The sequence below is a fragment of the Pseudorca crassidens genome, chromosome 8 (genome assembly GCF_039906515.1).
Source record: "Pseudorca crassidens isolate mPseCra1 chromosome 8, mPseCra1.hap1, whole genome shotgun sequence".
Classification (NCBI taxonomy): domain Eukaryota; kingdom Metazoa; phylum Chordata; class Mammalia; order Artiodactyla; family Delphinidae; genus Pseudorca; species Pseudorca crassidens.
The window spans coordinates 100,598,240-100,620,562 of record NC_090303.1 but is presented as its reverse complement, the minus strand read 5'-3'; the positions used below and the strand labels follow the sequence as shown (position 1 = coordinate 100,620,562).

Below are 22,323 nucleotides of genomic sequence, written 5' to 3'. Positions count from 1 at the left end.
TGGAAACTCCTGCTCAACTGATCTCTTCAGTATCTGCCTGCCCTGCCGCTCAGGAACGTGGTTTAACAGGCCTCTAATGCAGACATGGTACCTCTGGGATGCTTCCTGGAGGAGCAGGGCTTGCTTGAGTTGGCCTCAGAATTTCAGGAAGCAAATACCCCATCATTACAGTGGGTTTTGATGAGATCCCAAGCGTTTTGCTTCCCTGAGCAGGGCCGGCAGGAGAGGGGCAGGGCTTTGCAGGGAGATAGGGCAGCACCCAGGGCTGGGTCAGAGCGTGCTTAGGAAAACCCTTCTGATTTGGCCCCCGGCTGGTCCTCAGACCTGAACTCCCAGATGGGCACACCTCACCCATTTGCGAGGTTTCACACAGCAGGGTTTGTGATCAAAGGCCTGGACCACGAGTCAGCGGCCCTGGCTGAACATTAACCATCACCAGAATTGTGTTACCCGGGTAAGCTGGATCACCTCCATGTCTTTTTTTGTGTGTGTGGTACTCGGGCCCCTCACTGTGTGGCTTCTCCCGTTGCGGAGCACGGGCTCCGGACGCGCAGGCTCAGCGGCCATGGCTCACGGGCCCAGCCGCTCCGCGGCATGTGGGATCTTCCCGGACCGGGGCACGAACCCGTGTCCCCTGCATCGGCAGGCGGACTCTCAACCACTGCGCCACCAGGGCAGCCCCTCCATATGTCTTTTTGTGATGCTACAACACTTCAAGCTCCTGCCAGATGAAAGGGATTAAACAAAACCTGAGAAGAGGGGTGAACGGAAGCCAGGGTGACCGCACAGCTCCTGGAGAAGATAACACTTCTCTGAGTTCAAGGGAGAACCAGGCGGGCCCCTGCTGGTCCTCCCTGCAGGCAGGAAGGCACAGTTTCTCCTCCTACAGAATCACCCTAGGGTTCCCCTTTTTCCTCCCACTTCCCAGCTATCCAACCCTGGTACCCCGATACCCACGCCCTCTGCAATCCCCTCCCCTCCTGTGGGAAGACATGGTCCAAGGCTACAGCCAGGCTGGAGCCCCGGGCTCTTCTGCTAGCACTAGGGCCCCAGCCGACCCTGCTTTTGGAAGGGTATGAGGGGTGACTTTTGAGGGGCTAGAGGTCAAGGGGGGTATGTGGGAAGTGATCAAATTGTCTTGGAGAGGGAACAGGGGAGAGAATACTGCCCTCCACCCCCAGCAAGAACTGGCCATGGGGACTGGCTGTGCTCATGGCCAAAGCTCCCTGCCCTCGTCCTGGGGCAAATGGATCCCTCCGAGCACACAAGGACCCAGAGAAGAGGAAGGGCGGCTTAGAAAGGAGACCACATGAGACAATCAGTCCTTCATTTCTCTCTTCTGCAACACCGGCGTTGATAGGGATCCCGGGCAGTGCCCGCCGACTCAGGGCAGCACATCCGCTGCTCTCCCGCTGCAGGTCCCTCCCCAAGGTACCAAACCCCAGCGGAGACCACCCCCGCCCCCCAGTCCCAGCCCCTGACCGTCACACACACACACACACACACACACACACACACACACACACACACACACACACCGTCCTAGGGTCAAGCCGGCCACCACAGCACCCTGGGCAGCGGGGCACTTGGTGTTGAGGACCATCAAACCATTCCCTCCTTCCAAAAACATGTCTTGAGTAGCCATTAAGTGCTCAGCACTGGCCTCGCACGGGCATAGGCGTGCCCCTCCCCAGCCCCAGCTCCCATCTGGGTATCACTCAGTCTGTTGAGACTCCCCCACAGGGACGCCCCTGGGCTATCTGGCAGCTGAGCGCAGCTGGCTGGAGCCACAGCTGACCAGTCCAGACCTGCGCCATCTCACCCCGGGAGCCTCGCCCAGGGCCGTCGACAGCCCCCGCACTCAATGCCCGAGGGCTGCCGTCCCACCTCCAAGGAAGGACACAGACGGGCCTCAACCATCACAGACACATCCAGGCTCCAGGGTGAGGATGTCTGATCTTACCTCCTCCCTCAGCCCTTCCCGGGACTTTTCCCGGCCCCCGTTTTGGGATGCTTGTGGAATTCTGTTCTCAGGTCTGAGAGCCTTGAAGAAAGCACCTTTTGATAGGGTCTTACCCCCTGGGGTTCTAAAAGCCACCATTCCTGGTCATTCCCCACACGCACCACGCAAGCATCCCATCCCGCCCATGGGTCTGCTTGGGTCCAGGCCCCCTAGAGCGCCGCGCCCTTGGCGCTGGGGGTGGGCGCCAGGGCGCCCCGGTGAACGCGCTGGTGCTTGAGCAGGTGCTGCTTCTGGCTGAAGCCGCGGCCGCAGGAGGCACACAGGTAGGGCCGCTCGCCCGTGTGGTTGCGCCGGTGGCGCGTCAGGTTGGGCTTCTGGCTGAAGCGGCGCCCGCACTCGGGGCACGGGTAGGGCCGCTCGCCCGTGTGGATGCGCTGGTGGATGGTGAGCGCCGACCACCACGAGAAGCTCTTGCCGCACTCGTTGCAGATGAACTGGCGCGGCTCGCCCGGCCCACCCGCCCGCGCCCGGCCCCACGGCACGTCCCCAGGCCCCCGGGCCGGCGAGGGGCCGTGCGACGGCGGCGGCAACAGGCCGGGGGCGCCCTGGGCGGGCGGCTCGGCGGCGGCGGCGGTGTGGGCCTGCTGGTGGGCCCGCAGCGCGGCGCGGCTGGGGCGGGGCGCGGCCGGGGCGCCGGGCAGGTGCGTGCGCTGGTGCTTGAGCAGGTGCTGCTTCTGGCGGAAGCTGCGGCCGCAGTGCGCGCAGGGGTGCGGCCGCTCGCCCGTGTGGTTGCGCAGGTGGCGCGTCAGGTTGGGCTTCTGGCTGAAGCGGCGCCCGCACTCGGGGCACGGGTAGGGCCGCTCGCCCGTGTGGATGCGCTGGTGGATGTTCAGCGACGACCACCACGAGAAGCTCTTGCCGCACTCGTTGCAGATGAACTGGCGCGGCTCGGGGGGGGTGGCGGTCCGGGCCCCGGGCTGGCGCCACCAGCTCTGGCAGAGCCCCAGCCAGGCCCACTCGGGGCGCCCCCGCCGGGGCCCCGGCCGCGGGCGACAGCCCCGGTGGGCCGTGGCGTCCCGGAGCAGCGTCTGCAGCCCAGCGCGGGTGCCCTGGCGGTCCCGGGCGTGCGCGCGCTGGTGGATGCGGAGGCCCACCTGGTGGCGGAAGCAGCGCTCGCACTCGGGGCATGGGTGGGTGGCGGGCCGGGAGTGGGTCTTCTGGTGCTTGAGCAGGTGCTGCTTCTGGCTAAAGCGCCGAGCGCACTCGGGGCAGCAGAAGGGCCGCTCGCCCGTGTGGTGCCGCTGGTGGCGCGCCAGGTTGGGCTTCTGGCTGAAGCTCTTGCCGCACTTGCCGCACGGGTACGGCTTCTCGCCGGTGTGGGTGCGCTGGTGGATCTTCAAGGTCGACCACCAGCTGAACCTCTTCCCGCAGTCCGGGCACACGAAGTGACCCTCGCCGGCAGAAAGAGCGGGGTGCAGGGGGCTGGGGGTCACCCCCGGAGCCCGGCCTGCCGGCCCGCCGTCCTGCTCGAGGGGAGGGGCCCACCTTGGACCCCCAGTCTCCTCCTGTCCCCCCCAGGCTCGAGGCTTCCCCACGGTCTGGCATGGCGGGAGGCTCCGACGCTGCTGGAAAATGTTCTCCTTATCCTTCTGGGAAAGCGCGGCCTGTGGCCCCAGCGTCTGCAGCAGCCACTCTGGCTTCTCTTGCTTGATCTTCATGACGAGCACATCTCCTGCCGGAGGCAGAGCGAGAGAGAGACGGCGAGAGTCATTCGGTGCTCGGTGGGGTGGAGGGAAAGCGCGGGAGGGAGGGAAGGCGTCGGGAGGGCAGAGCTTGGCAGAAAATGGGGCGGGAGAAAAGGATGCAGAGGAAGAAGAGAGGAGGGAGGGTGGAAAGGACAATAAAGGGGAGACTGGGGTGTGCAGGAGGGCAAAGAAAAAAGACAAGGAAGAAACGATAGGTGAGCGTTGCTGTGCCAACGACCCCGCTGCCCGCCTCCTCCACCCTGAGGCCCAGGGGAGTCTTCCGACCCAGGAAGCAAGCAGAAAGTGGCCAAGTTTCAAAACATCTCCTTCTCTTCCTAAGGGGACGGATGTGCTGGACACTCGCTGGATGAGTGCACGTCCAGTCCCCCCAGGGGTTGGGCAGCCAAGCCCCGCATCACTGCCAGGCCTCTCCGGGGCAGCAGCCGTGGTGCGTGCGCACCTTACCTTCTTGGCAACCTCACCTTTCTTCAACGAAACCATGAACAAGACAGTAGGCCAGAAAGGTCTCAGCACCCAGAATACGTGTTGCGTCGTCCTTGTACTAAACGAATCCTACGCAGCAGCAGCGCACTCTGCTGCAAACCCACCCCTTACACTGTGCTCAGGTCAGAGGGTGCTTTGCTTCTGCGCTCATGGACATAATAAGCCATGATGGAAAAGGTTTGCCGTAGACACTGCATCCAGACTGTCTGATTCCATTTATACGTAGGTCAAAAGCTGGCAACTAATGGACGAGTTAGAAGGGTAACGGCCCCCTGACAGAGGGCACTGTGGTTGGAAGGGGGCCTGGGGCACTTCTGGGGCTCTGGCAATGTCCTCCTTCTGGACCTGGGTGCTGGTTACATGGGCGTGTTCACTTGGGGAATTTATACAGCCCGCGACCTGTGCACTTTTCTGTGTTACACTTCAAGAAAAAGTTTATGTTCAATAAAAAATAAATGAAACAGTTGGGAACAAAGAAGAGAAACTCTAAACAACAGTTGCCAATCCACCTGCCAGTGCAGGGGACACAGGTTCGATCCCTGGTCTGGGACGAGTCCACGCCCCCACGGAGCAGCTAAGCCCACGCACCACAACTGCTGAGCCTGCGCTCTAGAGCCTGAGAGCCACAACTACTGAAGCCCGTGCGCCTAGAGCCCGTGCTCCTCAACAAGAGAAGCCACCACAATGAGAAGCCAGAGCACTGCAACGAAGAGTAGCCCCCGCTCGCCGCAACTAGAGAAAGCCCGCGCGCAGCAACAAGACCCAACGCAGCCAGAAAAAAGAAAAAAAAAAAACCGCTGCCAATATTAAAAATACAACAAGGCAAACCCTAAGGAAGTAAGAGGAAGGAATTAATAAAGACAAAAGCAGAGATGATAGGATAAAGGGAACATAAAGATAGAAAAAGGATTCTGATAAATCCCAAAATACCGTGTATAGACATTACATCAATTTGAAAAATCTATATAAAATGGATGATTCTGCGAGGAAAAATAAATTAACAAAACTGACTCAAGAAAAGGTAGAAACCACGTCTATAGAAACAATTAGAAGAGACTGAAAAGAAAGCTAGTTCAACCTCGAAAATGGGTAACTGGCCACTGAACCGTACAAAGAGGTTCTACTAAAACTTCACGGCAAGGACTATTCCCAGCTTACATAAACTGTGACCATGACTGGGGCAGGGGGCGGGGGGAAGCTCACATGTTAACAGGACCCAGAATAAGACAAGGGTGGGGTAGCAGGAAATTATAGGTTTATTGTTCTTTGAAAGTAGATGCAAAAACACGGGCAGAGCAAGTGTGGCGGTGTTAAGAGAACGATCTATCATGGCTTTGCTGGGTCTTCTCCAGGAAAGTGAAGATGACTCGACACAGTTCATGACATTAACCTTTTAAACATTAAACACCTTATGCTATCTCAATAGATGTGAAGAAGTCCCAGGATAAAATTCAACATCACTTCTGGAGGGAGAGAAGGAAAAGGGAAAGGCGGGAGGAGAAGAGAGGGAGGGGTAAAGAAAAAAGGAAGGAAGGAAGCTCTTAGCAAACTAGGAACATAAGGACATTTTCTTAGGTTGACAAAGGAGCTGTATTAGAAACGGCAGCAAATGTTATAACCGAAGGCAAAAGATTAGAAGCCTATTCAAGTTAGGAGCAGGGTGAAAAAAGAAAGATATATATAAATCTTGGAAAGGAGGAGAGAACTGTCATTTGCTGATAATTATTAACCTAGAATGTGTATGAGAATCCACTGATGAAGTTTTAGAAATAAAAGTTTCAACAAAACTGCCAGATAAAAAACATTAAAATTCATAACTTTTTAAAATGGCAATAAAGTAACTGTAAGTATACCTAATATATCAGCAAAACATAAAGAAAACTATTAAACTTTACTGAAGGGATAAAATGTAAATAAAACAACAGGTATATCATATTCCTAGATAAAAGCTCTCCATACCAAAATGTTTAAATCCAGTGTAATCCTAATTAAGTAAATTATAACATTTACTATGTGTGCAAATCACCCAGAAATTCTAAAAATGAGCAAGGAAGAATTTGGCTTATGCAACATTAAAAGCTAAAATACTATCACCACACATCCATTAGAATGGCTAAAATCCAAAACACCGACAACACCAAACGCTGACAGGGATGTGCAGCAGCAGGAACACTCATTCATTGCTGGTGGGAATGCAAAATGTTAAGGCCACTTTGGAAGACAGTTTGTCTGTTTCTTACAAAACTAAAGATACTCTTACCATACGATCCAACAAATCACTCTCCTATGTATTCACCCAAAGGAGCTGAAAACTTATGTCCACACAAAAACCTGCACACAGATGTTCATAGCAGCTCTATCGATAACAGTCAAAACGTGGAAGCATCCAAGAGATGTCCTTCATTGGGTGGATGGATAAACAGTGGTGCACCACACAATGGAGTATTATTCAGTGATAAAGAGAAATGAGATCTCAAGTCATGAAACGACATGGAGGAAACTTAAATGCATATGACTAAGTGAAAGAAGCCAATCTGAAAAGGCTACACACTGTATGATTCCAACTGTATGACATTCTAGAAAAGGCAAAACTGTGGAGGCAGTAAAATGATCAGTGGTTGCCAGGGGTTGAAGGGCCAGGGGCAAAGGGATGAACAGGCAGAGCACAGAGGATTTTTGGGGCAGTGAAACTCCTCTGTATGAGACTGTAATGGTAGGTACAGGACATTAAGCATCTGTCCACAGAATGTACAACACAAAGAGTGAACCCTAATGCAAACTATGGACTTTATTTAATACAAATGTGTTAATAAAGGTTCATCTATTGTAAAAACTGCACCATTCTCATGCAAAATGTTAATAACAGGAGGAACTGTAGAGAAGGGTATAGGGCACTCTTTGTCCTTTCTGCACATTTTCTCTGTAAACCTAATACTGCTCTAAAAAATAAAGTCCATTTAATAAAAGTCTCGACTGATGCAGTTGTATTGACATGGCTGTTCCATAGTGAGCCAGGTGAGGTGAGGCTGTAAGTGAGAGTCCCTCCCACCACTAAAAAAAAAAGCTAAAAACAATCATTAAAAGTGTAGAATAGGGCTTCCCTGGTGGCGCAGTGGTTGAGAGTCCGCCTGCCGATGCAGGGCACACGGGTTCGTGCCCCAGTCCGGGAAGATCCCACATGCCGCGGAGCGGCTGGGCCCGTGAGCCATGGCCGCTGAGCCTGCGCGTCCGGAGCCTGTGCTCCGCAACGGGAGAGGCCACAACAGTGAGAGGCCCGCGTACCACAGAAAAAAAAAAAAAAAAATCATTTCCAGATGAATTTAAGTGCTGGTTTAAAAGAAGCAAATACAGTATTAGAAGAATTAGAATTTGTTTCGAATCTAGAGGTAATTGGTAATCTTCTTCAACAGGATGCAAAACATAAAAACTAAATTTAAAACCCCTGTACGACAAAGGATACTGCATATGAGCAAACGAGAAATGATCGTGTGGGGCAGCCTTTTCCAACAGAGCTTTCCACAGAGTGAAAATATTTTACATCCAAGCTGTCTGATACACGTGGCCTCTAGCCGCAGGTGGTTACAGAGCACTTGGAATGTGGCTAGCACTACCGAGAAACTGAACTTACTTTTTTTAATTTAAATCTAAATTTAAATTTAAATAACCGTATGTGCCTACTGGCCACCTACAGGACAGCACACGTCTATCCCGAGTATATAAAGGACTAATAATATCCAGAGTATATAGAGGACTCCTATAGATACGCTGGAAAGAGGTGCACCCTCGCTAGTAACCAGCAAAGTGCAAAATAACCGTGTAGCATCTTTTCACCCACCACAGCAGCAAATGCTGAAGAGGTTGATAATATCCCGACTTCACAATACACATGGAAATTACATAGGAGGATAAGTACAACATGGATATGCTGGGGGCCTAAACGAATTCAGACTCTTTGAGGAGACTTGACAGTGCTTATTAAAGTTATAAATGTGTACAATCTTGCACGTCTTCCACCCAGCAATTTCACTCTAGGTGTTTATCCTAAGAAATACACGTGAGTCCAAAGAGGAACGCCTAAGTATAGTCACTGAAGTGCTATCTGTAATTAGGAAGAAGGGGGGAACAACCTAATGACCCATCAATAATAGTCTAATAAAATTTTCACTCCCGTCATAATGTGGAATACTACGCAGCAACTGAAAAGAGCTATATATGCTCATGTGAAAAGATTTCGAAAACATTTTAAGAGAAAAAAACAAAACTGAAAATCAGTATCAGTCGTCTGATCCAACTTATGGAAAATAAAACCATACCTCTCTGTACATACACATGCCCGATCCAGGACGGTTCACACCAAACGCAAGGTGGTGGCCACCCTGCAGGTGATATGGACCACGGCAGGACGAGATGGAGAAGTCAAGGGGGACTGACACTTTATATGTCTTATTTGAATATTCTCATAAAAATTCAAACATTATAATTTTTAAGTCTTTAAAATATCTTAGGAAATAAAGAGAAAACCTCCCCTCTAATCTGGTGGCCTTTAGTTTTGAGGCCAAAGAGCTCTGCTCCACTCCACAGACTCACTGGCCACGTGGGGGCAAAGAAACCGATGTGGTGCCCGTGGGGGCAGAGGTGGCAGGGTGGGAGGGTCACAGAAAGCACCTGCAAGGGGCCAGCTTTCCACCTGGCGAGACGACGCTGTGAGGCCTCCCCAGATGCTCGGTTGTGAGAGGTCATTTTATCAGGAGGAATAATTTGAAAATGAAAGTAGTGATTTAAATTGTGTACGGCAGGAATCGAAAACCCATGTGTAATGAGCTTCACTGATTCAAAGAATGTTTCCTTAGATGCACTGAACTGTTGGCCAGCGGAAGTATTTAACAGGGCTAGCTGTCCAAATTGGTGGTCATGTACTGAATCCAAAACATACTCCAGTCAGAGGGGCACCACTGTCCCCAAGCGACAGGGCACCCACTAGTGCCCCAGAGCCCCACAAAAGCCACTGCCTTCCCCTGATCAAACCTGGCCTTGATATCCATCACAGTGGCTGGGTTGCATGAGGAGGCCCTGAAGCCCAGGGGTGGTGCGTGTAGACCTGTGACGTGTGTTGCTGGGACTTCAGTCGTCACGGGCACCTTCCCGTAGGGATCAGGCTTGTGCCTGCCTGTCCCAAAGGTACTGGTCCTCCGTCAGCGTAAAAAGCTCTAAATGGTTCAGATATAATAAAAAGGTGCTAAAAGGAGAGCTATTGCTTAATGGGTGGTTTCTGACATTATGGGAAAATCTGAGAAATGGATGGTGGTGATGGCGGTGCCACAACGTGAATGTCCCTCATGCCACTGAACCGTACCCTTAAAAGTGGTTAAAATGGTAAATTTCATGTTATGTATAATATATTTCACCACAATTTAAAAAAACATATAAAATAAATACAAAGTAAAAGGTACCTGAAAGAGGTAAGCTCCCAATTATCTGAAAACTCTGGCTTTCTAGAAGAGTCATTCCTTCAGCCTGGCCAGCAGGCGTGGCAGCCTGTGGAGGCTGAGCTCACGGGGGCGCCCAGGCCCCAGTGGCTCCAGGGTCCAGGCCGGTGTTTTTCTACCTCTTCCCGAAGCTGCAGCTGCGGTACAGGGCAGAGAAGGCCCTGGTGGAGCCCATCTCTCACGTCTGCATTAGGATCTCCCTTATGAGTTTACGTGGGCAAAAGGGTCCTTCAGCTGAAATGTTTGGAACCGTCTGCCCTAGGTTTTCCTGTAATTACTGTAATGTCAGCCACACACACACACACACACACACACACACACACACACACACACACCTCGAGGGCTCTCAGCGTTCAAAGAGACAGCCTGGGGCAGGGGTTGGGGGGGACTGGGAAGTGGGGTGGCTGAACTCACTGCCCAGAACAGTGTGGTGTCCATATATCATACTGCCTCCTTTGAGCTGGTGTTTTGTCTCTTTTTTATCCAATTGCCTGATTTTTGCCTCATCTTAGGCCCACTGCAGGGATTGTCCTGGGAGGGCGGGGGCTCTGGGGTCCATAGGGCAACTCCCCTGGAAGGGGTGGGAGGTAAAGGAGCCTGGTCACTGTGCTGAGCGAGGGGCAGAGTTCCCAGGCCTGGGCCGGTCCCCTCTCCCGGGGCCAGAGCCACCGTGCAGCCCGGCTACACCCAGAACAGGGCCTGCCACAGAGGCTGAGAGCGGGTCTCAGACCAGGGGCTGCTCCATCCCAGAAGCGGGAAGCAGGTGGCTGGGGAGGGGTCTCCACAGGGTACTTCCCACTCTCAGCGGCACCTGTCCCCTGCCCAGCAGACGCCAGGACTAACTGCTGTGTTTCCTCACCACCGGCTCCAAGGGCATCAGCTGACACAGACCATGAACTGTGTGACCCCGGGAAGCTTAATGGACTGAACTGGAGACACCCTCCTGACCAACCACCAGCAGGGCTTGTTGCGACCACGTGTCCTCCCCAGAGCGCTGGCTTTCGGCGTGTGATCAGCGCCAACACCACGCACTCCCTGATCTAGCGCTTGACAAACACCTGATCTTCCCCCAGCAGATTTCTGCACGGGGTGTGTGTGTGTGTGTGTGAGTGTGTGTCCGTGTGTATGTGTGTCCGTGTGTGTGTGTCCGTGTGTGTGTGTGTCCATGTGTGTGTGTGTGTCCGTGTGTGTGTGTCCCTGCCTGGCAAGCACAGGCCGGGCTTTGTCAGTTCTTAGCCCCCTAGTCTGTGTTTGCTCCATCCTTGGACGTGACCTCAGTGTCCTGGTCCCACCGTGGGGTTCTACAGGCCACCAGCAACTCCTGCTCAGCTACAGAGAGATGGGGAAGACAGGGCTGGGGAGGGGACCGTGGTGGGCTCCCGCCTGCCCCTCTTCTCTTACCTGTGCTGCTGTCGCCAGCCAGGCCACTCTCCATCCCCGGAGGCCCCTCGGCATCAGCACGGCGGCTCCCTGCCCGGCCGTCTGTGGGTGAGATGGGAGCAAAGGAAAGAGAGTTGGCCTGTGGGACAAGGACGAATGCCACTCACGGGAAGCAGTCCCTCTTTTTCAAAAGCTTTTCTATGACCTCTGTCGAAATGAGCAGGATTTTTTTTAAAGCACATATACCTGCTAGGCAGGTAAAATGTGTATAATTCCCACTTTATGAAGAATAAACCGAGGCCAGAGAGGGCTGCTGACATGCCCCAAGTCACAGAGGTGGCCGAACGGCAGAGCTGGGCAAGGTCCCTGGGCTTCTAACTCCCAGACCAGAGCCTCATGCCCACACTCTCGTCACCTGCGGGGTGGGGTGTGAAGGATGCCACAAGAGAGAACCAGGAAACTCAAATAAGTTTAGAGACACCCCCTACCCTGCAACGTGGTCACGAGGACACCCTGGAGGGAAGAACTGTCCCTCCAAAATCGCCAGCCCCCCCATCTCTCAAAGCCCCCGTCCAGGTTCCCCCGCAAACCCTTCTGGGGCCTCACAGCCACCCCCCACCCCCGGGCAAGAACACACGTGGCCAACCTGGGTCCTAGGGACCTGATTCCTCATCCACCAATCTGGGGCTCATCTTTTTTTACTCTTCAGTCTTTTTTTTTTTTTTTTTTTTTGCAGTATGCGGGCCTCTCACTGTTGCGGCCCCTCTCGTTGCGGAGCACAGGCTCTGGACGCACAGGCTCAGCGGCCACGGCTCACGGGCCCAGCCGCTCTGCGGCATGTGGGATCTTCCCGGACCGGGGCACAAACCCACGTCCCCTGCATCAGCAGGCGGACTCTCAACCACTGCGCCACCAGGGGAGCCCCCTATTCCGTCTTTTGAACATCTCCCGACTGGCTCATTTGGTGCCTGGAACGTGACTGGGACGGGTCCTGCTGCTCTGACCCCTTGGCGCGGCCCCTGCCCCTTCCAGGCCCCAGCCTAAACGTCACCTCCTCTGAGTGGCCTTCCCTGGCAGCCCCGTGTAAAGTCACAACCCTAGCCCCACCTCCCATTCCTCCCTGACACTTTTCGCCACCGGACAGGATATTTACTTCTCTGCTCATTCCCCGACAGGAATCGAGGACAGGACTTCCCGGGCTCACTGCCGAGTGCCAGGGTCCGGGCCAGAGCCCACACGTGGAGGGCACCAAACAGCCGTGTGTGGCACGAACATGCTGCTGGTTACGTGCGCTCAGGGATGTGGCCGCTGCACGTGGTGCTGCGGGCGGCCCACCCCCCGAGGTCGGGGATCTCGTTTCCTACGCCTGCACCCCCGGACCCCCTGCACTCCCAAACAGGCCCCAGCCTCTGCCCCACGAGACGGGAGGCTGGGCTCATGCTGCAGGACCAGGAACCTCTCCTCGGCCACCGCTCGGGCTCGGGGAAGCCAGCCTCCCCTTGCTCCACACCTAGGGCCCCGGAGAGCCTCCCAGAAACCCCATTCTAAGGGTCTCCCCGCTTCCTTCTCCCAGGTCCCCTTCCAGCGGCTACTCCGGGGACAGGGACCCAGGCTGGAGATGTGGACCCTGCCCGGAGAGGTGGGGGGCAGGGGTGTCAGGGAGATACAAATCTGAGAAATAGAAAACTCACCCTCCCTGGTGCAGAAAGGGAAAGAGAACCCTCCCCTTTCATTCAGAGTATTTTCTTTAGAAAACTTCTAATTGGAAGTTCTTTCTCTGCCCCTTTGAGGTGCATGTAAATCTTTTTAAAGCTCACTAAGCCTCTTGCCGGCTTTACAACCCAGGACTGCCTTTCTCGAGGACCTGGGAGCCGTCTCTCCGAAATGCAAACATCAAGGGAACAGCGGCCAGTGTCCCCTGCCCGTGGGAGGTGGGAGCCTAACTCTCCAGCAGCGCCGGGCTCCGGGCTGCAAACCTCCTCCCGTCACCAGGATACAAGAAGTGGATGTTTCCTTTGCATAAAGGCAATTAGCTATCACGGGTGGCCTCCCAATTCCAGGCGAATTTAGGGTGGACTCTGTGTGACAAACGGTCAAGTCCTCTTACCCGAGGACTGGCTGTGCTTTCCCTGGAGAACACGTGTGCAGTGGGGTCGCCCCTGCTGGACTGTGTAACAGGTGAGATTTCTGTCTACAGTCTCTTAGCAAATTGCCTGTGATGTGCACCACATTCCAGTCTAATGCTTATTCAGTTAAAAACTTGTTTTCTTTCTCTCCTACTTTTGCGGGGAGTTTTTCTGAGTTGGCAGGAGATTTGGTTCTTAATTCTATTTCCCCAAAAGGGGTCTGTTACGCGCTCCTGCTGTGGGTTACTATAGACACTGAAACCTGCCTGTGGTGCAGAGAAAAGGGGGCCACAAATGAGGGCAGGAGAAGGCCCCCCTTGGGGCCCCTGACGGGTGCCAATGCTCCTGCCTTAGCACCACATTTTCCTTCCGGGTCACTCTGCACCCCAGGCCGTGGGGTAGCCTCTCACCAACTGGAGATTTAATGTCTGCCTAAGGAGACTCAGAGGACTGGCGGACAAAGAGGCCGCTTTGATATGGGGAACCTCAGACGGGGGGGGGGGGGGGGGGTGGAGGCTCGGGCCACAACTCAGGGCAAGGACAGCGGGTGGGACTTGGGCTCATTCACAAAACCCCTACACAACACAACTGAGGCCCCTTGAGCCAAATCAAATCAGTCCTACTTGATCCGTTCTGTCTTAAGAGGTATTATGGACTCAAAATCGCCTCGGGTGGCAGAAGGGCTTCAATTCTTGGTGACCAGTTCACAGGGAGTCTCTGAGCTGCACCAGAGCTCATGGTCTGAGAAAGAACAGACGTGGAAATGGAAGGAAAGGACCCTCGTGGGCCCAAGGGGAAGAAGGAAGAAAGGAGAGGGCAGGGGACAGGAACAGGGGGCAGGGGCTATGTCTTGGGGGCCCATCTCCACCTGTGTGCTCAGGTGGGATGTGTCTGGAAAACAGGCCAACAGGTGTCCTCAGACAAACCCCGAGACAAGCCGAACGGCAGAAGGTCCCTGCGTGTGGCAGCGTCTTTCCAGGCCGACCAGGCCCCCGCACACCCCACCCTGATGCACCGCACTGCACACCTCTTCTCGCCCCACCAGACACATCACTCAGCTGACTGGAGAGAGAGAGGCCCAGGGACACGGCGAGCAGGCCGCCCAGCAGAAGACCCTGGCCAGAAAACAGGAGGCAACGGGGGCCGATCCCCATCCACCAGTGCCCACACCGAGTCCCTAAGGGCCACCTGGTCTATCACCCAGCTCCCCGACCCCAATCTCTGATGACCTTTGCCCTCCCTGCCCAGCAGGTCCCCTGGAGGGTGGGACACACGCAGGGGGTGGGTCTCAGGACAGGGCCCCAGTCACCTCCTCCTTCCCAGCCCCTGGCTCTGGGTCAGGCCGCAGTTGGGATGAGAGCCCCTTGACGGGGAGGCTTTGCGGGACAGCTGCCGTGACAACTGCCGCGTCACACAAGGCGGGACTGTGGCCTGGGGCAGGTGCTGAGGTCTGGGGGCAGGGAAGGTAACAAAGGGGCTTCGATCTTAGCAGAAATCTGGGGGGAAGGCAGACAGCAGCTGGGGGTGCACAAAGGCCACGGGTCGGGAGGGGCGGTGCAGGGACACGTCTCCAGATCTCAGGGCCCTGGACCTTCTCCACCAGCCAAGTACACCTCTCTTCACAGACTCAGGCCCCACATGAGGAGGAAGGAGATGGCGCCTCGTGTGTCCTCTGTCACCAGTGGAGTGGGGACCGGCCACGTGCCCTCCACCAGTAGCTCAGACTTTGAGGGATGCATCTCCCCAACTCCAGCCGAAGGCCCAGCTCACAGGCCCTGCTCAGCTAGGAGCCCCACCCAGGGCGACACCATGTGCCACCGTCCACCCATGCGCACAGTCCCTCCCCACAGGAAACCGCGCACAGGAGGCAGTCTTCCCAAGGTACGCTGCCCACCAAGCTGACCGCCCTCACACCAGTAGCTCAAGTCCCCCGGGGAGCAGCCCAGGCCAGTGTTTGGAAGAGGATGGGCGAGGGCCCGCAGGCTCCAGCTAGCCCTCACCCTGAGGGTGTGCTCTCGGAGTCCTCCGGGGGAATGGAGACTGTCTGTCCTTCCCTCATTCACTGAGAGGGCGGGGGCTTCCCTGGTCACCTCGGTATTGACCTGGCTCTGGAAAGAAAAGGGGGTGACGAGCCAAGCCTCGGTAGGGACAGGGAGACCAACTGTGTACCGGGCACTCAGCAAGCTCCGCCCACTTCGTCCTAAGGAGGCACGGCTCTGAGACGTTAAGCGGTTTGCTCAAGGTCACACAGCCAGTAAGTGCTGGAGCCAGGACCGGTGAACTGGGGTGGGCCTGCCCCACCCAGAGGCCCTGCTCCTGGACCATGCTGCCTCCAAGAGAAGGTGCAGAGTGTCCCAAACCTTAAGCCACCAGGGCCTCATTTTCAGGAGGCTGGCCTCTAGACCCACATGTTGGTTATTTAAGTGTGTATAAATTAAGTTTAACATTCAGTTTCTCATCTACACTGGCCACGCTTCAAGTGTTCAACAGTCACACGTGGCTAGAGCCACCGTAACATCCAGCAGAAAAGAAGACTTCCAGGTTCACGAAGTTCTGCTGGGCAACACTGCACTAGACATAAAGCTCCAGGATGGCGGCGGCCCTGCCTGCCGGGGCCTGGGACGCAGAAGGCGCTCAGTTTATACTGGGTGAATGAATAAATGAATGAACGAATGAAAGAAATGGGAAGACGGGGCCCCTCTGGCCCCAGTGCTTCATCACCAACAACAAATACCTCAGGACAGGTTAATGATGTCCCCGGCCTGGGAAATGGATCTCAGTTAATATCAGTGGATATTTCATTTAAAATATACAATCATAGGTGGTTGCCAAGGGGGAGGGGGTTGGGGGAGGGATGGAGTGGGAGATCAGGGTTAGCAGATGTCAGCTTTTATATATAAACGGATAAACAACAAGGTCCTACTGTAGAGCACAAGGAACTATAGTCAATATCCTGTGATAAACCATAATGGAAAAGAATATATAAAAAAAGACGGCTGCCCTGGTGGCGCAGTGGTTGAGAGTCCGCCTGCTGATGCAGGGGACACGGGTTCGTGCACCGGTCCGGGAAGATCCCACATGCCGCGGAGCGGCTGGGCCCATGAGCCATGGCCGCTGAGCCTGTGCTCCGCAACGGAAGAGGCCACAACAGTGAGAGGCCCGCGTACCACAAAAAAAAAAAAAAAAGAATGTATACATGTATAACTGAATCACTTTGTTGTACAGCAGAAATTAACACAACATTGTGAATCAACTATACTTCAATAAAGAATATTGATAAAATACAGTCATAGGCATACGCGAAGAAACTGATCTAAACACTAAATGCACACAAACATATCCAGAGACGATCATATCTAACATCCAAGGCGGCTAAGTACACAAACGTTCAAAGATACAAAAATACAGAGATACTCATACACATGAGAATACCTGCAAAATTGCATATGCAAAGTACAGAGAGGTTGAAATATTAAAACATCCACCCATACACCGACAGATCCACAGACACAAGTGTGCCCACGTGAACCGCACGAGCACAAATCACTCCCCTTTCACACTGGAGAAAACAGCAATGGACTCCCTGCTGACACAAGTAACCTCACAATCCATGACCATCCCTCCAGGTCCACTGCTCCGAGGAACGGAACTCAGGGGATGATGCAACCACCGGGAGAGGGAGCGACAGCGGGTGATGGGGAACAGTCACCTGCTGGGGTACCGGTGGGGTAGGCTGAGGGGAGGGGGGCGGCGTGAGGCAGCAGTGCTGCAGCTGGAGGGGAGAAGCTGGAGGGGCACAGAAAGCCCTAGAAAGAGGACAGGGCTCTGCCCGGCCGGCCAGTGCAGCCCTAGCCCCAAGGCCACGCTGCAGGGATCTGGCCAGGAGGCGGCGGCAGGCCGTTCCCCTCTCCCCTGGGAACCGGAGCCCAGACTCCTCGGCCGAGTCTGCCCCTCGCAGTGCACTCGCATTGGCTGCCCCTCTCCTCAGACCCACGCACGCCTGGACCCAGGATCAGGAGCCCTGAGTTCTAGCCCGCCTGTCCTCTAGGCCTAGGTTCCCAGGGGCGAAGGTGACTGAAAACGCCTGCTTCGGGGGCTTGCTGTGAGCATCAGGTTGGGGTACACACTAGACTTTCGAAATGGTCTTTTCTCTCTTTCTCGCGGTCTGAGAGCAACCCACACCCGAAGGTTCTGAGCCCTCTCTCCGAGCGCCCCATGGCCAGCCCACCCTTCCTAAACCGTTACCCCTCAAGCTGCTTCAGAATCTCTGGAGGCCCCCCGCGCCCACACAGGAACCCCAAACTCTGCTCAGCAACGGGAGCCCGCCTCACAGAGGAACCGGGCGTGGACAGCTTTCACGGTCAAGGCTACCTGCAGAGCTGTGCTGACAGAGCAGCTCCAGGTACCGCCTCTCCCGGGAGATGGAGACTGGGTGGGGAGACGGCCTCCTCCGGGCCAGGCTGTGGGCCAGGGGTAAGGAGAGCAGGGCCGGGTCTGGGCCCTGAGCGCCAGGCAGGGGGCTGGACTAAAAAGAGCCGCGGACGCTCTGCCGGCTCAGCTCAGGCGATCCCCGCGGCCTCACACCCCGACTCCGTTGCGGGGAGGAGCTGGTGTAGCCTTTGTCTCCCAGGACTGACTGCACAGCGCCCAGGCCCTCTCCCAAAGCCAGTCCTACGCAGGCCACTCCCGCGCGAGGCTGGTCCCTGGGCTTGCGCTCTGGCCCATCTCTCGATAATCAGCGCTCTCTCCAGGCGTCGGTCCCCCACCCCTGCACCCACTTCACCTTCCTCTCCTCCAGCGTTTCTGACCAAGGAGGAAATGCAAACCATCCCCAACAAGTGGCTTTAAAATGGTATTGGAAAGGCAGGGCAACTGCTGTTCCCACCTTCTATGGCCCGGTGCCCGAGGACAGACAGGCAGGCCGAGGTCCTAGCCCAGACCAGGTGAGCGTCACCTCCACCCACCACCTAGAAGCCTGCCTCCACCACACATCCCAGCATAAGGCATGCCCGGCATCCTTCTACAACTCCCAGAACAATCCCCGAGCCCCTCCAGGGCCCCCACCCCATCCTTCTCTCCCATCAGCCTCCCTGCTCCTCCCTCATTCCTCTCCGACTTCCCAGATCTACTCACCACCGGATCAGGTGTCCCCATGCACCCTCACTGTTACCTCTTCTAAGCCCTCGCCCGTCCTCCCCCTTCTCCCCATCCCCCCCTTCCTACTCCAGCATCTGCAGACCTCAGCCTTCCAAGCACCGTGGGGTCCTCAGTCCCAGGAGAGGGGACAGCGGTGGGGAGGAAGAGGGCGGGGCAGGCCATCGTCCCACAGAAAGACCACACGTAGCGGAAGGAGCCCAGGACAGGGAGGCCAGAGACCCTGGGACCGGGTTTGCTTCTGGTTAGTCACGTGACCCCGGGCCAGCTACTTTCCTTCCCTAGGCCTCAGTTTCCCCATCTGCAAATGGAAATAATGCTTGGTCCTCTGTACAGAACTGTTATATCAAGCAGTGGGAGGGAAACATTGCGAAAGGACTCGAAAACGTTCACAAAGGTGCAAGATGAATTCTTTTTAGGTCACTGCATTGCCATCACCCCCTCCCCACTACCCAGTTGTCAGAACTGATAGGAAGAGCCCAATTCAGTGACTTCAGTTTGCTTCCGCCAGCACTCCCTGGGAACCAGGTCCAGGGCCGGCCAGGGCAGCTGCCTTATCCCATCATGCCCGCCCACCTCCCAGAGGTCCCGGATTCAACCCCTTGCCAGTCCCCAAGGCACCTCCTTCCAGGACCCCTGCCCCACCTGCCCTGCCCAACATGCACACCTTTGCTGGGACTGTCACTCCCCCACCTCCCCGCTCCCAGGCCTGTCCCCCACCCATGGCATCCCCATCCCCAGTCTTTGCTCACCTGTCTCCCTTTAGAGGATAGAACGTCACCCACATTCTTCTGCCCCAAATCTAAGACTCAGGAGCCCGCCAGGGCCTGGGGACCCCCATTACCTGATCGAAGGCAAGGGATGAAACCAACTGCTAACAACACTTTGGACAATTGTCACATTTTGATTTATAAACACTTTTTCACCCTTGCTGCATTCAAAGGAGCCTGGCAAGGATAAGGAGTGTTTCCCCCTTTTTGGATGAGGAAAGCAAGGCCCAGAGGGGACATTCCCTGCCTCAGAGAAAGTTAGAACTCAGGTCTCCTGCCCACCTGGCCCACCCTCCCTTGCAGGCCACCCCCATCCTAGGAAACCTTAGACTCCTCAGCTTAACCCTCACCAGGGGAGCAGGTGCCTGGACCAGCTCTGCACTTGGCCCTGGGCATCCTTTGCCCCTCCCGGCGGGACTCACGAGGCCTCTCAAAACTGCCACCACCTTTCACTACCGCAGAGCACAGCCCCCACAATCCACAGGTCACTAAATCATACCAGCGCTGTTTTAATACCTCCAGCGTCTGCCACCGCTGCTGCCTTGGTTCAGGCCTCAGCACTGCTCACCTGGAGACTGCACTGCTATCATACCTCATCTTGCCCCGCCAATCCATCCACCACCCAGACTCAAAGCAATTTTCCTAAAATTACAATTTAGACATGTTACTACTTTGCTTAAAACACTTCAGTGGGTCCCCAGCACTTTCAGGTACTGCTAAAAATTTCTTGGCAAGACCATTTAAAATCTGGCCTCTGCTCACCTCTCACTGTACCACCAACCTACCCCCATTGTCCCCAGATGCAACCCCCTGACCTTGCCGTGTCTAGGGACACCTGTGATCAGTCTTGGAATACCCTTGCCCAACTCTTCTCTGCCCAGCCCAGAGCCACGATCACTTTCACCAGGAAGCCTTTGTGGATACACCAGGCTCAGTTAGGGGCCCTTCTCTGTTTAACCTGTGCACCCACCCAACCCAGTACCATCTACATAGTATCATAATAATTTGTCTCCACAAGAAGACTGTAAACATCTTAACACAGGGAGTGTTTCTCTCTCCCCAACACCCAGCACAAGGTCCAGCATGCTGTAAACCATTCATAAAAATTTTAACAAAGGAACATTTAGATGAAAGAAACTTAAGTCCAAAACAGATTAGAAGCATAGAGTCATGGAACCTTAGTATTGAAAGGAGACTAATACCCTCTAATATTCTCATTTTACAGATGAACACCTGGACCCAAAATGCACACCTAATAGTGGAGCCTGGACATAGCCGGCCTCGAGTCGGGGCTCTGACCACACCCCACCCCAGGTCTAGTGGACCAAGACACACACCAGGCTCCATCCTCCCAAAGGGCTGGAGGGGGCGGCATCTCTATACCCTCCACCTTCACGAGGGAAGAAACCCCCAGCGCCTACCCCCAGCCCCACTGAGATCTTGGCTCCTATGCCTGTCTTCCTAGGATGGAGGTTTCGGGGAGACCCCTACACACACTCCTCCAATTTCTGTGGTGCTTCCCTCTCATTGTTCTCGCCCCCGATCCTCAGGCCCACTCATTTAATCATTTATTAAGCACCTACTATGTGTCACTCTGCGGCGAGCACTGGGGTTCCCTCCCTGCAGGAACTCGATCTTTGGGGGAGGCTGACACCGCTCCCGAATATCGGGACAGGCTCTGGCAGAGCGCGCCCGGAGGAGCCGGGGGGCAGTCCCCGCGCTCACCTCCGCGCCTCTCCCGCTCTCACGCCCCGCTCCAGCTCTGACCCGGCCTGAAGCCCCTTCCCACGCACGACCCGGGCCCCTTTCCCCGTGAGCTGTGCGGGGGTAAAGTTCGGGGCTGAGAACGCGGGGGGCTCGGGGGACCCCGAGGCCGCCTCCAGCCCGAGTCTGGGTGGAGACAGCGCGGGAGGAGCGGGGCCGGACGCTGGCCCCGCGGCACGGTCCGTCCCTCCGCACGCCCCTCCCCGCCCGGATTCAGAGGGACTCGGAGGGAGGGGACGGGAATAAATACCTTTGACTTTGTGGCTAAGGTTAACGGGAACTGCCACCCCGGGGCGACTTGGGCACTGAGCTCCCCGGCCCCGCCAGTCCCGGGGCAGGCGGGGCGGGCACGCGCCCCTGATTGGCTGGCGGGCCTGGCCGTCCCCGGGGCCGCCCCGCCACCTAATTGGCTGCACCTATCAGATGACCAGCTCAGCCCTATCGGAGAAGTCTGCGGGGCGGCTCCTTTGTTCTCCGGAGCCAATGGCCTGCGTGGGCGGGCTGACCTCGCCTCCCGAGGGGCCAGTCGCGGCCCCACCAGGCATTAAAGCGTCGGCCGTGGGGCGCTGGGCCCGGTCTCCCAGGGGAGGAGGGGCGGGGGCAAGTCCGGAGAGCTGGTGACCCGACGGCGCGGCAGCACCCTCTCCTTCTCTCCGTGGAGCTCTCCCTCCCCATCCAGACCGCGCAGACGCGCGCTCTGAAACCGATCCAGTCGCTCGGCAACTCTCGGTCCGACGCCTGCGACGCGCCCGCACCGCCCTTGGTGCCGGGATCCGGGGGAACAAGACGCACGAACCCCGATCCGACGGTCACAGTCGAGTGTGCATGTGACATGGTTGTGGCACTTGGCACTACGGCACACCAGGTGTTAGAGTGAGATGTGCGAGTCTCGTGCGACGGGAGAGAAATCGCCCTCCGCACTCACGCGGCCCTAGGCACGTCGTAGCCGCGTGATAAATGAACCTGGGGTCTCCAGGAGAGACTTAGACATCATTAAATCCAACCCCTCCCTTTTTGTTGAGGAAAGAGCGACCAACGTTCCTAGGTCGAGTGTTACTGCTGATTTAGAGGCGGGGTCCAGATGGCCAAGGAGAGTTTTCTGTTCCCAGAGACCGTCAGGAAAGAGAATTTTCACATCTACTCACCCAGATCGGAAGGAAATGCTCCTTTATGTCAATAAAATTCCTCGCACTGCTACCTCAAAGGGGGCCGGCCAGCCAGGGCAACTCCCACTGGCAGATTCTCTCCGGAGCTGCCCAGAAACCGCCTTTGGGACGGGAGGTTGATATCAAGAGAAGCTGGCCTCACTCTGAGAGTTGCTACAAACCTTACTGTTAAGCCTATGGACCTTATTCTAATGGGTCAGCAGCTGCCTACTAGGCGTTTGCCATGGGCCCAGCTGCCGTTAAGCCTCATAACACAACAGAAACG

General features: G+C 55.8%; 1 protein-coding gene across 2 annotated transcripts; it reads right to left on the bottom strand.

The window, feature by feature from the left end:
• Positions 1-969: 969 nt before the first annotated feature.
• On the bottom strand, positions 970-21,237 carry ZNF775 (zinc finger protein 775). 2 transcript variants are annotated; one of them, XM_067747364.1, is made up of 4 exons: positions 21,143-21,213; positions 11,100-11,180; positions 9,663-9,835; positions 970-3,695 (listed from the first exon to the last, which is right to left on the bottom strand). In XM_067747364.1, exons 3-4 carry the CDS (start codon positions 9,715-9,717, stop codon positions 2,173-2,175), a joined length of 1,578 nt encoding a protein of 525 aa, XP_067603465.1. In that variant the 5' UTR covers positions 9,718-9,835; positions 11,100-11,180; positions 21,143-21,213; the 3' UTR covers positions 970-2,172. The 2 variants fall into 2 exon arrangements, with proteins under 2 accessions (XP_067603465.1, XP_067603466.1); XM_067747365.1 differs by lacking the exon at positions 9,663-9,835 and having other exon boundaries at positions 972-3,695; positions 21,143-21,237.
• Between the last annotated feature and the right edge of the window lie 1,086 nt (positions 21,238-22,323).

Bases quoted from the DNA above. Each gene is read 5' to 3' on its own strand.
- ZNF775 (XM_067747364.1), bottom strand. From the start codon at position 9,717: ATGACTCTTCTAGAAAGCCAGAGTTTTCAGATAATTGGGAGCTTACCT. The intron at 3,696-9,662 runs GTACCTTTTACT...TGCCTCCGGCAG, and splicing joins TGGGAGCTTACCTCTTTCAG to GAGATGTGCTCGTCATGAAG.